The sequence below is a fragment of the Balaenoptera ricei genome, chromosome 19, assembly GCF_028023285.1.
Source record: "Balaenoptera ricei isolate mBalRic1 chromosome 19, mBalRic1.hap2, whole genome shotgun sequence".
Lineage (NCBI taxonomy): Eukaryota > Metazoa > Chordata > Mammalia > Artiodactyla > Balaenopteridae > Balaenoptera > Balaenoptera ricei.
In genome coordinates, this window is record NC_082657.1 from 51,217,231 (window position 1) to 51,234,357 (window position 17,127).

Genomic DNA, 17,127 nt, shown 5'->3' on the forward strand with positions numbered 1-17,127 from the left:
GAGAGCCCACCCGCCACAACTACAGAGCCCACATGCTCTGGAGCCCGCGCGCCACAACTAGAGACAGAAAGCCCGCATGCCACAACTAGAGAGAAGCCTGCGCTGCAACAAAAGATCCCTTCGTGCCGCAACTAAGACCCGATGCAGCCAAAAAAAAAAAAATTAAAAATAAATAAATAAATATAAATTTCAGTAGCAATATTGAAAAGAAGATGTCTCTTTCCTGGCACATACAAAATGCGAAGCATTGAGAATCATTCTGGAGAATTGGTGGATGCAGATAAACATGGGTCAAAGCCTATGAAGGGGCCCAAGGGAAGAGTGAAGGCATTTACGGGAACCCAGCCAACCTACACAGTGGCAACGGGAGACTCTCACAGCAATGCTGCCATGTAATTTCATTTTCCTTTGTTAAAAGAAATGATTAAAAAAAAACTCTTGTGGTTGGGAAGAACCTTAAATGTCAAATTCTATTTTCTCCTGTTGGATGACAAAAGCAAATCAGCATTTCCTTTGAAAATATGAGCACTGACTTTGGTCCTATCCCAAAGAGTTAATTTCAATTAGAAGTAGAATAAAAAAAGATTCACTAAAATATTGTTCAACTTCATCTCTTTGTTTTTCAAACGATTACTAGAATTTTATTAGCCAAGGGAGAATAGCTGGAAGAGAAATAACAAACAAAAAAATACATCTTAAGGATCCTTAAGTACATTACGTATTTACAATTTAAGTATATTTTAAAAGGCCACAGTCCATCAGTTCATAAATGCATCAACTTATGTCACAGGCCCATTTGTCCACTGTCCTTTGGCTCAGGAGACTGTCCTTTGCAACCAACCTTGATCTCTCTGATGGCATCAGAAAGGATGCTGTCATCTTAAAGGTAAACACGGCTCTGGAGGCAGGTGCTTTTCTCCAAGAAAACTTCCACCTGCCCGCGTCCTCCTCCACCGACATCCATGCCACCAACAGCCAACAAAAGAGAAGCAAAGGCCCATGAACAGCTGGTACCGTGTCAGACTTTGAGGAGAACACATCCCTGTCTAGTTAGGGGTGGGTTCTGGAGCCTCTCTCCTGGCAGAGAGCTTGTCAACCGGCATTGATGGGTTCTCTGGGATTTCCCACAACTCCCACGGGCTGTCAGTTCAGAAAGTGCTTTCAAGCAGGCAGTGGCACCCACACCCGGTGGGACACACCTCCTGGGTCCGAAACCACTCCATCATGTGGCTGGTGTGTCCCCCATGCCCGCAGGTCAGGCAGAAGTTGGACGACCCTCGCACGGCCACGTGGCAGATGGCGCACTGGAACGTGAAGCCTTTGCAGATGGCGCACTGCGTGCCCCTGACCTCGCTCCGGCAGTGGCTGCAGTACACGCCGAACTCTGGAGAAGGGTGGAGATGGCCAAAAAGAGACATGGTGAGTTCAGTTCTGCAAAGGGGAACCAGGCATTGTGAGTAAGAGCGAGGTACTCATTTGGGGGATTCTGTAGGATCCTATTAGACCCCTGCTGTTCAATTTCCTTTTTTTGAATGGCAGAACCCCTTCTTCCACAACCTCACTAAGTCTTTTAAAGAGGAGCTGCTGTCATCACCACAGTGGAAGGGTGCGGGCAGGGGGTGCAGCAGGCGCCTGGCTCTCAGAGGCCCTGGGTGGAAACCCCTGTGTCTGCAGCGGTCGAGGCTCCATCTCATTCCTCTTCCACCCCAACAGCTACAGATGCAGAGAAGGCAGTTAACAAATGTTTGTCTGAAAGCACTGAAGGATCAGTCGACACTCAGGCAAGAGCTGATTGGTCTCACAATCTCTTCCCTACCTGCCTGCCAATGACCCAGCAGCCTAAGATGGACGGAGTCAGGCCACCACAGGGCCGCCCCAGCGCGGGGGAGAGCGGTTAGGACCGCCCTGCTCCACTGGTCCCCGCCTGCCCCGAAGTCCCTGTCCCCTTCGGCCACGGCCCTGGGGCCAGGCGGCCCGTGTTAACCGCCCAGCTCCCTTGCTCACCCCTGCTACCTGGAGATCCTTCCTCCTCCCAGACCGCCTTCCACCGCGCTGCATCGAGTGCAGACCTTCCCACGTGCTCTACAGGCTCTTTTGGGAATGGTCCCCTCACCACCTGGCCCTAACCAAACCCCGCTGCGTCTCGGCCTCCTCCGAAGGAAAGGCCGGCTCTGTCTTACATCCTAAGGATGGAGGGGTGGGAGGGGAGGGTGGCGCATGGGTCCTCTCACCTCTAATCCACCACCGTCTTTCATTCTATCCAAAGTCCACTTGCACTTCCATGCGATCAGCCCCTCTCTGGCTGTAGTTTCCCCTCTGACCAGCCTGAGTTACACGGTTCCACTTCATAGTCACTTTTTTGCAACTGGCCCCTCTCTCCCTCACAGTCCCACCCGGCAAAACCTTCACCTGGATGAGCCCCGTCCCTGGCCTCCTCCGCGTCAGCCCGGGAGCGTTCCCACGGGAAGGCGCACGGTCAGGATGCTCGTCTCGCTGACCGCACCTGCAGGTAGACTCCTGGCTGTGTCCAGCGGTCGGGCTCTTCCTCCCCAACTCCCAGGTGCCCACCTCACACCTCTGCCACGTTCTTAAACCCCTCCCACATGCCTCTCTCTCTCACCCGATGGCCTCTTCTCTCCCTTCCCTAAGAAAATAGAAGCCTTCCAATGGGGGACACTTCATCTCAACACCCCCAAATCGTCACATCTCCCTCTTCTTTCACCTCCTACTGTAGAGGAAGGGTCCTGGTTTCTTTCTTCTATCAAAGCCAGCTCCTCTGCTTCACCACAATAGGTAGTCATAAAAACAGACAAATAGAGACTCTAAATACATGGTAACTAAGGAAAAAATTTTATGGTAGTTCCTAGTTAAGGTAAACCCTGAGATAAACTGGTTTGAAAATTTGGGTTAAAAATAGCTATGTCTTGGGACTTCCCTGGCAGCACAGTGGTTAAGACTCCACCTGCCAATGCAGGGGTCACGGATTCAAGCCCTGGTCCGGGAAGATCCCACATGCCGTGGAGCAACTAAGCCCGTGCACCACAACTACTAAAGCCCGCGTGCTGCAACTACTGAAGCCTGTGCACCTAGAGCCTGTGCTCTGCAACAAGAGAAGCCACCACAATGAGAAGCCAGCGCACCGCAATGAAGAGCAGCCCCCGCTCGCTGCAACTAGAGAAAGCCTGCACACAGCAAGGAAGACCCAACGCAGCCCCCCCGCCCCCCCAGAAAAAAGCTGTCTTCTTTCTCTAAGCATAACTTTTTAAAAAAATTTTATTGGAGTATAGTTGATTTACAATGTTGTGTTGGTTTCAAGTGTACAGCAAAGTGATTCAGTTATACATATATATATATTCATTCATTTTCAGATTCTTTTCTCATATAGGTTATCACAGAATATTGAGTAGAGTTCCCTATGCTATATACAGTAGGTCCTTGTTGGTTATCTATCACATATAGTAATGTGTGTATGTTAACCCCAAGTTCCTGATTTATCCTTTCCCCGTCACGTTTCCCCTTTGGTAACCGTAAGTTTGTTTTCAGCATCTGTAAGTCTGTTTCTGTTTTGTAAATAAGTTCGTTTGTATCATTTAAAAAAAATTAGATTCCACATATGAGTGATATCATATGATATTTCTCTTTCTCTTTCTGGCTTACTTCACTTAGTATGATAATCTCTAGGTTCATCCATGATGCTGCAAATAGCATTATTTTGTTATTTTATGGCTGAATAATATTCCATTGTATATATGTATCACATCTTCTTTATCCATTCATCTGTCAGTGGACATTTAAGTTGCTTCCATGTCTTGGCTATTGTGAATAGTGCTGCTATGAACATAGAGGTGAATGTGTCTTTTCAAAGTATGGTTTTCTCTGGATATATGTCCAGGAGTGGGACTGCTGGATCATATAGTAGTTCGATTTTTAGTTTGTTAAGGAACCTCTACAGTGGTTACGCCAATTTACATTCCCACCAACAGTGTAGGAGGGTTCCCTTTTCTCCACACCCCCTCCAGCATTTATTGTTTGTAGACTTTTTGATGATGGCCATTCTGACTGGTGTGAGGTGATACCTCATTGTAGTTTTAATTTGCATTTCTTTGATAATTAGTGATGTTGAGCACCTTTTCATGTGCTTTTTGGCCATCTGTATGTTTTCTTTGGAGAAATGTCTATTTAGGTCTTCTGCCCATTCTTTGATTGGGTTGTTTGGGATTTTTTTTGATACAGAGCTGCATAAGCTGTTTGCATATTTTGGAGATTAAGCCCTTATTGGTCGCTTCATTTGCAAACATTTTCTCCCATTCTGTGGGTTGTCTTTTTGTTTTGTTTATGGTTTCCTTTGCTGTGCAGAAGCTTTTAAGTTTAATTAGGTCCCACTTATTTATTTTTGTTTTTATTTAATTACTCTAGGAGACAGATCAAAAAAGATATTGCTGTGATTTATGTCAAAGAGTGTTCTGCCTATGTTTTCCTCTAAGAGTTTTATAGTGTCTGGCCTTATATTTAGGTCTTTGATCCATTTTGAGTTTATTTTTGAGTATGATGTTAGAGAGTGTTCTAATTTCATTCTTTTACATGTAGTTGTCCAGTTTTCCCAGCACCACTTATTGAAGAGACTGTCTTTTCTCCATTGTATATTCTTGCCTCCTCTGTCACAGATTAATTGACCATAGGTGTATGGGTTTATTTCTGGGTTTTCTATCCTGTTCCATTGATCTATAGTTCTGTATTTGCACCAGTACCACACTGTTTTGATTACTGTAGCTTTGTAGTACAGTCTGAAGTTAGGGAGCCTGATTCCTCCAGCTCCATTTTTCTTTCTCAGGATTGCTTTGGCTATGTGGGGTCTTTTGTGTTTCCATACAAATTAAAAAATTTTTTGTTCTAGTTCTGTAAAGCATAACTGTATATATTATGTAAGACTTTGCTTTGTGTTCTCATTAAAAACTGATTAGTTTATATTTCTTAAGTTTCCTTTACTGGTTTTATTGGTTTGAAAAGATTCAACATTTAAAATTATGAAAATGTAAAAACCATGTGTTCACGTAAACTGAATGATAATAACATGTCTTTTTAAAAGGGTTGTTCTTTGGCACTTGAGATAACTGTATATGTAAACTATTCTCCATTTCTATCTGGGTAAAATGATTAAAATGTCATCTTGTTGAAAAATTCAATACATCATTAGTAATCACGTTTCTTTTTAGTGTGTCACTTAAACATAATTTCTAACATCCTTATCAACTTTAAGACCTTGAACTTATATTTCATTTAACTAACGAATAATCTTTAGGGGTGTGGACAATTTCTAAATGGATTTAAATTCCCAAAGAGAAAAAATACAAAAACTCTAAGTCACTGAGCATAATCTTAATATTCTCTCTTGCCGCTCATTGTTGCACATAATGGCATGACCACTAGTTAACAGTTGGTAAGAGTATGCATCCACTTTGGGTGATGCTGGTAAACATGCTAACTTTTGCCACTTTAGGAGGTACAAAGGGATGTGGAATGTGTTCAAAATCGCTTAGAAATGTACAATCTCCCAAGACTGAACCAGGAAGAAAAAGAAAATATGAACAGACCAATTACCAGTAATGAAATTCAGTCAGTAATTTAAAAACTCCCAACAAACAAGAGTCCAGGACCAGAAGGCTTTACGGGTGAATTCTACCAAACATTTACAGAAGGGTTAACACCTATCCTTCTCAAACTATTCCAAAAAATCACAGAGGAAGGAACACTCGTAATTTACAAGGTCAGCATCACCCTGATACCAGAACCAGACAAAGATACCACAAAAAAAAGAAAATTACAGGCCAATATCACTGATGAACATAGATGCAAAAATTCTCAACAAAATTTTAACAAACTGAATCCAACAGTACACTAAAAGGATCATACACTTTGATCAAGTGGATTCATCCCATGGATGCAAGGATTTTTCAGCAAATCAATCAGTGTGATACACCACATTAACAAATTGAAGAACAAAAACCATATGATCATCTCAATAGATGCAGAAAAAGCTTTTGACAAAATTAAACATCCATTTATGATAAAAACTCTCCATAAAGTGGGCATAGAGGGAACATACCTCAACATAATAAAGGTCTTATATGACAAACCCAAAGCTAACATCATACTCAACAGTGAAAAGCTGAAAGCATTTCCTCTAAGATCAGGAAGAAGACAAGGATGCCCACTCTTGCCACTTTTATTCAACATAATACTGGAAGTCCTAGCCACAGCAAACAGACAAGAAAAATAAATAAATAAAAGAAATCCAAATTGGAAAGGAAGAAGCAAAAATGTCACTGTTTGCAGATGACATGATACCATACACAGAAAATCCTAAAGACACCACCAGAAAACTACTAGAGCTTATCAACGAATTCAGTAAAGTTGCAGGATACAAAATTAATATACAGAAATCTGTTGCATTTCTATACACTAACAATGAACTATCAGGAAGATAAATTAAGGAAACAATCCCATTTACCATCACATCAAAAAGAATAAAATACCTAGGAATAAACCTACCTAAGGAGGTAGAAGACCTTTACTCGGAAAACTATAAGACATTAATGAAAACCACAAAGCTGTCAACTGTCTTTCACTGGAACACTGATAAACTTGGGGGATCTCAGGGAAGAAGGCACAGAATCACAGGCATAGGCTTCGCAGGTGAAACCTGGTAGAGGCGAAATGGATCATTCTTGGTTCCTAACAGACAAACTAATAAGGACAATAAAAATACTGCTGGTACATGGAACGATCAAATTATGATTCCCAAGGCTTTACGGAACCTCCAGGTGGAAGCTAACCCCAAAGGTTTAGTGTCATACAATTCTAGTTTGTTAATCACATAGAAGAGTTATGTGTGTTAATTAACACCACATTACACAAATGTAAGTAAAACCAGCCAAGTAAATAAGACATTAAATTAATAAACTGAAACAGAAAACTGCTGAATAAAATTCAGGTGGGCAGATAGGAACTGGGGGTGGGCTGCACCTTCTCTACCACCATTCTGACCTAGCGCCTCATACCTCAATAGAAAAAACAAAGACAAAAATCACCTTGCATATGGAGGTTTTTTTTTTCCTTTTTTCTTTTCTTTTTTTTAAAGAATACTCTGTCTAGCATTATCCCCTCAAAATAAATGAAGCCTGGAGTCCTTTCTATAAATATCTAATCCCCTAAATTAAAACAACTTCATCCCTCAAATCTTGCTGCTGATACGGAGTGACCCTTGCAGATGTGTTAAGTGTGGGAGGAAACTGCTGGTTTTCCACCAGGAGGAGACCAACTTGGCAACCTTGTCATATTCAATACCTGCTATTTCCTGTATTTGGGTAGTCTGACTCTTCCAAAGGAAAAACTTTAAGGATGAAATACTTAATGTTTTTGTCTGTGACTCTTCCACAATCCACGCTCCCCCCTTCTTTCTGAAATTTTGTAGCATTGTTTGTAATGGTATTAGGACATACTATTCATTCTCGAACATCATTTAAGTCTTCATGAGCTTCTGTTTCATCTCTCTGATTGGATTATAGACTTCTTGAATGACCCCCTCCCCAAACCACACCTTACAGTTCTTTGTCCAGCCCACAGAACCCAGCACGACCTTTATAATAGGAGATGACAATAGTCTAGCTGATTGATGGATTGACACATCAGTTACATATCTCTGTGATTCATTTATTTTCCTAGAAACTAATTTTAAAAGACAAATTGCTCCAGGCCATCATTAATCTCTCCCTGATATACTTTCATGCATGTAGATGCTCTGAAAAATATGTACCCACATAGCATTTTCTGTCTGCGTTTCTTTACGTACATGCACCAAGATAATCCATATTTGGGGCTTCCTAGGTGGCGCAGTGGTTAAGAATCCGCCTGCCAATGCAGGGGACATGGGTTCCAGCCCTGGCCCGGGAAGATCCCACATGCCGCAGAGCAACTAAGCCCGTGCGCCACAACTACTGAGCCTGTGCTCTAGAGCCCGTAAGCCATAACTACTGAGCCCATGTGCCACAACTACTGAAGCCCACGCGCCTAGAGCCCATGCTCTGCAACAAGAGAAGACACGACAATGAGATGCCTGCACACCGCAACGAAGAGTAGCCCCCGCTCGCCAAAACTAGAGAAAGCCTGCGCGCAGCAACGAAGACCCAACACAGCCAAAAATTTAAAGAAACAAATAAATAAACAAATTTAAAAAAAAGATAATCCATATTAAAATAATCCTTGTTCTTCAATGTATGTATTAGTATGTATGTATGTATATATTAGTTTGGTTTTTCTTTTTAATTGAAACTATACTCGCACAACTTAAAGGGTCAAATTATTGTATGTATCGTGTTATGAAAAGCAGCATTCCCTTCCACCTCCACACCCATCACCCCCTAGAGGAAATTCTTAACTATTTCTTCTGTTTCTACCTCCCTATCTCTACACAACATGTTCATAAAGCTATTTCTTAATTGTTGTATTTAAGCACTGTCTCTTGACCTTCCCCAGTGGAAACGCTTTCATTCCCCAATCTCCCCAACCAGACTCATGTACCACCTGTTCCTCATCTTCCCCATGCGGTTCTATTATCAGCTGGTTGGATCAGTACTGTCTTCACATTATTTCTCTAGGTAAATATTACTCAAGCCAAGCCACGTACCATGATGACTTCCTTTCTTTCTTGCACATTTTGTTCCTCCTAGAGTTAGTCTTGTTTTGCCTGTTTGCTTAGTTACATACTTATTGATAATTCATCTCCAAACATCTGAATCTTCTGTAAATACACTGAATACTGAAATACACTATATACACTGAAATACACAGATTTTTTTTTTCTCTTCTTGGAGACAATGCTCTGAAGCTCCAACCTGGACTGGTCTGTCTTCAGGTCTATCACGTACATCTCCCTTCACCATCATCCCAACACCCTGGTTTCCTGGCTTGAATCTATTTCTCCTCCTTGGATAGGCTGAAGGCCTACTTTTATACTTGATGGATAACTTGGGTACAGAATTCTAGGTCAGAATTCTAAGAGATTCTAAGAGGATCATTTTCTTGAGAACAGGGAAGGCACTGCTGCACTGTTGTCATCTAGTTCCAGTATCTAGTTCACTGCTCCCGAGAAGTGTGATGCTATTCATATTCCTATCCTTTGTATGTGACCTGTTTTCTCTCTCTGGAAGCTTCTAGGATCTTCTCTATAACCCTGGGTCTTTCCTCATTCGTATGCTAGCTACGTGGCGGCCCCTTTATTGGGAAATGTGTCCACCTTCTTTGGAGAATGAACTTCCGTTTTCTGCTGGGGGAGAGGAAGGGTGATAACTGCTCTGCAAACTAGGAGTGGGGATCTGGGGACCCTAGAAAGGCCATGACACAATACTCCTGTTTTTGACCTCACCTTCGTGCCACTTGCAGAGGTACGGGGTACCACTAATTCCTGAGCCACCTGGGGGTTCTGCCATGTGTGTTGCTGTTTTTCTGCCTGCCAGTTCAGGGCTCAGCTTTCTCCCTGTGAGATCAGGTATCACTAACCTACCTGCCCCCCAGGTCCCAAATTTTACTGCCAACATTACTTCTCCTTGCATGGTTGTGTCTTTACAGAAAAGCTCTATGTAGACACTTCGGCAGGGTCTAGGGGAGAAAGGAAATCAGTGTGTGTTTAGTCCACTCTTGTATCTGTCTTTCATGTCACTCTTTAGAAAACATCTCTTCTCTTAGCTTCTTTCATAGTACAGTCTTGCTTTTCCTCAAAACTCACTGGTATCTCATTCTAAGTCTCTGTTTCTGGTTCTTCCTCCAAGACTCAATCTCCAAGTACTGGTTTCTCTCAAGGCCCAGAGTAAGTGGGCTCTCTTATTTGCTCCTCCCATCCTCTTCCTCCCCACCCCCAGGTAAAGGCACTCAACTCTCACAGCTTGAACACCACCGACATGGTGCAGATTCCCACATTCCTAGTTTTAGCCCTGAACTGTCCTTTAAGCTCCAGACTTATATCCAACTGCCTGCATGATTTCTACAGTCTGAACCTCACCAACATTTCCAACTGTCCCAAACTGAGTTTTCAATTTTCTTCCAATCTTTTCTATCGTAGAATATGGCACCACCATCTACCCAGTTGCTTGAGCTGGAAACTTGGGAATCATCTAAGCTTTGCCTCTTCTCCTCAAGCCCATACCCAACTTGTTAGTAAGTCATATTGAGTCTACCTCTAAAATACATCTTTACTCCACTCATCTCTCTCCACCTCCACTGATGTCACCCCGAGACTAGGCCGTCCAACTCTCTCTGACTACTCTAAGAATCTTCAAATGGCCTTCCTACCTCTGCTTCTCTCCTCCTCCAACCCTTTCTTCTTATAACAGCCAAAGGGCTCCTCTTACAATGGAAACCAGAGTACATCACTTACTTTTTTGTTTTTTTTTTTTGGCCTCGTCACGCGGCTTGCGGGATCTTAGTTCCCTGACCAGGGATCGAAACCGGGCCCATGGCAGTGAAAGCACAGAGTCCTAAGCACTGGACCGCCAGGGAAGTCATATAACTTACCTATTAATGTCCTGTGAAGCTCACCATTGGACTTAGAATATAATCCAAATTCTTTACTATGACTCTCAAGTCTGACTAGCCTACAGTCTAATTTTACAGCACTCTTCTCACTCATTATGTTCTAGCCACACTGGCCTTCCTTCATTTGTTTAGAATAACAAGTTATTTCCCCCATGGACCCGCTCCCTCTGCATGGGACGCCCTTCGTGCTGCTCTCTCCCTGCATGTGTGGCTCCGCCCCATACTGCAAACCTCAGCTCCTGCGAGAGCCTCCCCGATACAGCTCGACATGTCTTCTAAGATTCTCCCCCCACTGCTTCCCTGCCCCAACACCCCTTTTGTTTGCTCATAAATACTGATCACAATTTGTAATTATATTTTTCTCCCCCACTGGTCTGTGAGTTCCACCACGGGAAGGAGTGAGTGTGCTAGCGCTGTGACTCAGAGGAGTCTGATAAACATTAGTTGAATCACCGAATAAATATCCCTACTTCCAATCAACGTCTGAGGATTGTATAGAAAATTTCTTCCGTTACAGTAAAAATGTAATCACCTCATGAAATGCCAAGGTTTTCGGAAGCTTGAAACAGACCCAAAATGCTTCAGAAATTTCTGCTTATAAAGGAGAAACTGGAACTTCATTCCAAGTATTATGTTATGGGCACATTAAATTATAGGACTTTTCAGAGAGTGATGGGAACAGAAAGAAATTCTTATTCACCGATTCCTTTGTGAGGATCAGGAGGACAGGAAACAAACTTCAGCACTTCAGCTCGTTTCTCCCTCAGACCCCAGCGGTAGAGGATTTCTCCGTAGCATTTCTTAAAGTCATCAAATTGCTGGGTATTGGCGGGGTCCAGAAGCCTGGATCAAATTCAAAATTCCAGTCAGTTCCTTTCAGAGAAACAAGCTCAAGGCCAAACAGCCCTTAATATAACAAATGACACATAATATGCTAAGAGTCCTGATTTTGGAGAATCTAAGCGTCATGAAATTGCAGCTCCCACCTGCAAAGGTCATTACCTTTTATTTTTATCGTGCTGGTCACGCTCTCGCTCACGAGGATCACTGTAGGTCAGACTCCCAAATCGGATTTCTTCTGGTGAGGACTCTCCCCAGGGTGAAGATATGTGCTCTGTCTCTCTTCCCACTGAAAAAAATCAAATGGGAAGAGAAGATGAAAATCAGAGAAGGCATGGGAAATACCTGAAAACTCTCATAATGTACATGTGTCCAATTTACTCCCTGGAAGAAAGATAAGCTAAGTTGAAGATCCTGAGAAATGGAACTAAACAGAACACTCTCCTAGCCTTACCTTTTTGTCTAGGTATTATATACTATTAAGGTAACTTGATAATTAAGTACACACATAATGATTAAGCAAATTATGGTAGAGATGATGTAGAATATTAGGCAGGCATTACTTATAAAAACTCTTTAAATGACATGAGAAAATGCTCATGACAAAATCAAAAATGCAACACAAAAACCACAAATATAGAATGACCCCCACACACACACAAAGATTGGAAGAAAATGTTCTGGAATGTTAACAGATGTTATTTCTAGGTGGGGGAATCGATGATCACTATTTTCTCCACTAATGCTTTTTGTTTTGTTTTTCTTCACTGGGCAAATAGTACTTTTGTAATCAACAAAACTAAGATCATTTTTAAAAAGAAATTTTAAAAATCCAGAAAACACAAATACACTTCCTCGTTAAATAGACCTTTATGGCCAGCTGGAACCAGGCTCAGCTTTATTCCTCTAGCCTGAAGGAGGTACGTGGGGAGAGGGAGGTGACAGGAAGTGGCAGATGATCGGGAAAGGGGCTTGTGCAGGAGAAAGGATAAGGGTTAGCGTTTGGGGGTGGACACTGGGAAGTCCCACTGTCAGTTTCTTAAGGTTACAAGATGGAAAGCAACCCAGCAAGGCAGAGAGACCAGAAACCAGCCTGTTCAAACACGAAAAGCCCAGACCTTGCTGACTACAGTATCCCCATCCTACTCAATTTAAAGGGCAATGAGGGGAGGCTTCCCTGGTGGTGCAGTGGTTAAGAATCTGCCTGCCAAAGCAGGCCACACGGGTTCGAACCCTGGTCCGGGAAGATCCCACATGCCGTGGAGCAACTGAGCCTGCGTGCCACAACTACTGAAGCCCGTGCACCTAGAGCCTGTGCTCTGCAACAAGAGAAGCCACCGCAATGAGAAGCCTGTGCACTGCAACAGAGTAGATCCCGCTCGCCACAACTAGAGAAAGCCTGCATGCAGCAACAAAGACCCAACGCAGCCAGAAATAAATAAATAAATTAATTAATTATTTAAAAAAAGGGGCAAAGAGGGGGACTTCCCTGGCGGTCCAGTGGTTACGACTCCAAGCTTCCACTGCAGCGGGCCCAGGTTCGATCCCTGGTCAGGGAATTAAGATGAACTAAGATCCCGCAAGCTTTGCGGCATTGTGTGTGTGTGTGTGTGTGTGTGTGTGTGTGTGTGTGTGTGTGAAGGAGAAACAAGTAAAAATATGGAGAGTATTCATCAAGTAAAAATTACGTATTAAATCACACACCACATTTAGAGTATAAAAACCCAGCGTGGAAACTAACACACCATTGTAAAGCAATTATACTCCAATAAAGATGTTTTAAAAAAAAAAACAAAAAACCCAGCGTGGGCTAAGGCAGTTCCATACCAACCTATGTTCCAGCCACCAGTGTTGAATCCTGGGTCAGACATACTCGAGCAGGAACCAGAGGATGTAAAGCTGGGCTGCAGAGCAAACAGGAGCAGTATGAGAGTGCCATTCCCGGTGACAGCGACCTCTGGGAAAAGTCAAACTCACACCAGGAAATCCCCAACTTACGTATCGACTGTGGGACACCACAAGGTTAGATGAGCGGCTGGGAAAAGGCCCGAAGGGGTTTGGTATCCCCTGCGGCCGAGACTGGGCTTCAAACACGCTGCAGAGCATAGCCAACGTCTGCACGTCCCGGAGCCGGCAGTAATGAGCCAGCCTGGAGAGAAAGGGGACAGGAGAGAAGAAGGTATGAGAAGGGCAGGGGGAAGGATGACTGTCACGACAGCGGCGGGTTGCCGCCATCAGGGTAGGAAGGCAGAATTTTTTTTTAAATTTATATTATTGAAGTATAGTTGATTTACAATGTTGTGTTAATTTCTACTGTACAGCAAAGTTCTTCAGTTATACATATATATATATATATATACACATTCTTTTTCATACTCTTTTCCATTATCATTTATATAGAATGGATAAACCACAAGGTCTTACTGTATAGCACAGGGAACTATATCCTGTGATAAACCATAAAGGAAGGGAGAATTCTTGATTCTGCCTCAAAAGCCCCCTTCAGGAACGAGGGCTTTCTACAGATCCAGGGGCTTGATCGACTTTGAGTCTGGCTAAATTTGTTTTGGAATAACATGTATCTGAGTATTACACATGACCTAGATATAACCAATCTGAAAGCTCCTAGCTGGCATCCAGGCCTGGGTTCAGACTCGAATGGAGCTTCTTCAAGAATGAAGGAGACTCAACTCACATCTGAGTGAGGCCACACATGCTCTCTCGGCCTCCCCAACTCCAAGGAGGCATCACACCGCTTCCTGGGGGGTTTCTATGTCCTCCATTCATATGACGTAAGGCTACATGGAGGTGCTCAGAGAGCACGGTGCCACCACAGTATGGGGAGCAGGTCACAGACTCGGGAGGTGGCATTATGAGTCTGAGCTATTAAGTAAGAACAACAGGAGATAGTTTTACCTTTTAGGTCCTCACATCCCCTTTGCTCCTTTCAGTACAACTGTGCTAGATAGAATGTGAGGTAGAGATCCCAGGGACTTGGCCTTGGTGATGGAATAATATTGATACTTTCCTACCAAGCAATGTCTGATAGGTTTAAGGTGTTTTCACACTATCTCATGAGCCTCGTATGAAGTGGGTAGAACAAGCACCATGAGCAACCTGAAGCAGGAGCATGTGTCCCAGGTCTGGCCTCAACAAGTAGGTAAAGCAAACCTCCACCTGAAGGAAGGAGAGCTTTTCCATCTCTCTGTCAGGACCTGGGCCTCCCTGTCTTGGAGCCTCAAGTGGTTTTTCCTGGTTGTGAATCATTTTGCACACTGTATTTCCAGTTTGCCATATTTCAGTGCAATAAATCAAACACAAACTCAAGGTTTTCATAAACTGTCTAACAGGGTGAATGCATCGTGGCCTTTGGAAAACACGAAGGCCAACGTGCAATTCTCTAACCTGCTCTCAGGGGCAAGATTCTATAGCACCCAAGAAACTTTCTACCTCAAGAACTCAAACTCCTGTGTTCAGACTGATGTACTTCTGGGCCAAAGCATAACTCTCTCAAGGACACATGAGTCCTAAATCCTTGTTATAAATGACAAATACTGTATAATTCCTTCTGCTCTAAGAAGTAAGTTCTGCACAGAAATTATAGCAGCCCTAAAAGGAAAGGTCTCACTTCCTCTTCTCATGCCTCAGGCCTTTGCACTTTTCTCTTAGACAAAAACACTGAAAGTGTTTATAGACCTAAAATTCACATCACTCATGTTCCTCACTTTTAGCTCTCAAAACCTACAGGGATTCCAGTAGCTGTCGCCCAAATGGATGTCGAGCCCAGGGTGTTTCCAAATCTGGGTCAGACTTCGGACCAAGGCAAAGATCCGTAGCTACTGTAGCCAGCGACCAAACCTGGACAGATCAAAGAGAAATACCCACACTCAGACTGGTGAGCACAGGACCGGGAACCATGAAAGAACCCCACCTCCTCCTCCTCCACACACAGCCTAAAGCCTTGCTACTCTGGGGGCGGCCAAAGCTGGGAGCTTACTGAAATGCAGAGTTTGACACACCACTCCAGACCTACTGAAGCAGAATTTGCATTTTAGCAAGATTCTCGGGGGACTTGTATGCACACTTGAGAAACACTAGCCTTAAAAACTTCTATGAAGCAGACGTCAGAGAAATGACACCACGCAACAACTTCCCTGGATGGTCTATTTAACCACTGACTCATGTGACTTTTTCTGCTGCTTCACTAGTGAACTGGCAGGGAGAAAAAAATGCATTCGGTATCACACTTAAGATTGTCCTTTGCCCAAATAATGAAAAACCTTCCATTACAAAAGTTTCAGTATACTCTCTGAAGTTACAGAAAAATAGGCCAAGAAAAAATAGACTCGGCTTTCTTTTTGTTGACATCAAATCTGAGGAATATCCCCAAACTTGAAACCTCACGGGGCTTGGAGTCCTCAAGCAGAAACTAATGTCCATGAAGTGTCTATTAAATCCAAGATTTAGCACACGCTAAATACAAATACATCACACCATCAACAGAGTCCCCTCCCCTCTATACCTTTAAAAATGGAATACTGGGGACCTCCCTGGTGGTCCAGCGGTTAAGACTCTGCATTCCTAATGCAGGGGGCCCAGGTTCGATCCCTGGTCAGGGAACTAGATTCCACATGCGTACCACAACTAAGAGCCCACATGCTGCAACTAAGAAGCCCGCATGCTGCTACTAAAAGATCCCACACGCCGCAACTAAGACCCGGCACAGCCAAATAAATAAGTAAATAAATAAATAAATAAATAAATGTGTTTTTTTTTAATGGAATACTATTTTTGGGAAATCTTTCTTACTAGCAATACATCACTGTATGCCCACCAACTGGAAAACACTACTAGACTCTGAGAAAAACCCACAAGGAAGAAGCTACAGACTTTGAATCAAGGAGTTTAAAATAGAAGAAAAAAAGAATAAGCAAATAAAAATACTGAAAAACAGGTATAGAAACACATCAGATATGTAAAAAAAAAAATCAATTAAATCGTGTGGCTCCAGTATACTTAAATAATGCCCATGAGTATTGGTTCCAATGAAAAACATTCATTTCTATGATCAATGGACCACCTGGATGGTTGCTGGAAGAAGTTCATAGGTTTCTGGGATAGGAAAGGCTGTTTACTACCCTGGCTGACAAGTTGGGCCCATTATTTCCTCACTTGTAATACACGTTTCCTAAGTGCCTTCAACAGAAATAGTTGACAGGTTTACTCCTGTAACTCTCTGCAAAACAGTAGACACATCATCTTCAGTATGTGCAAAAAGAACAACAACAAAAAATTCTCCAAGCATCTGCACTGATGTCATTTCCAGCCCGTTAAGGAAGACCACACCACAATGATGACTGCAATTGCAAGAACAGCAGCAATAATTTGCCACATACTGGGTATTTACATCTACCAGATACAGGTATGGAAATTGTATGCATATTACCTTATTTAGTTCTCATAAGGACCTTAGAAGTATTGTTCCTATTTTATAGTTGAGGAAACTGAAGTTCAGAATGATTAGGTAGCTGCCTAGGATCACACAACATGAAAGGGACGGAGCCCAGATGTAAACCCAGGTATGTCTGAACCCCAGGGAAGGGTCTTTCCACTTCACTCGGACTAGCCTGACCTTCCAAATCAACCCTGCCATAAAAGTCCTAAAAACTTAAAAGAAAAAGAAAAAAAAACCAAAACACT

The 17,127-nt window shown here is 43.0% G+C and overlaps 1 protein-coding gene and 1 non-coding gene across 5 annotated transcripts in view; one reads left to right on the forward strand and one right to left on the reverse strand.

The window, feature by feature from the left end:
• Positions 1-614: 614 nt before the first annotated feature.
• Positions 615-17,127, reverse strand: part of WDR59 (WD repeat domain 59) — an 88,937-nt gene continuing 72,424 nt past the window's right edge. For 2 of the 4 annotated variants that reach the window (XM_059904818.1, XM_059904816.1), the window contains 6 exons: positions 15,173-15,285; positions 13,426-13,576; positions 13,259-13,331; positions 11,590-11,716; positions 11,288-11,430; positions 615-1,384 (listed from right to left, as the gene is read on the reverse strand). In XM_059904818.1, coding sequence (XP_059760801.1) covers positions 1,149-1,384; positions 11,288-11,430; positions 11,590-11,716; positions 13,259-13,331; positions 13,426-13,576; positions 15,173-15,285 — 843 coding nt within the window. In that variant the 3' untranslated portion in view covers positions 615-1,148. The other 2 variants (XM_059904819.1, XM_059904820.1) reach the window with 2 other exon arrangements.
• TRNAR-CCU (transfer RNA arginine (anticodon CCU)) lies at positions 15,975-16,047 on the forward strand. The gene has a single exon. It is a non-coding gene; the product is annotated as a tRNA-Arg (tRNA).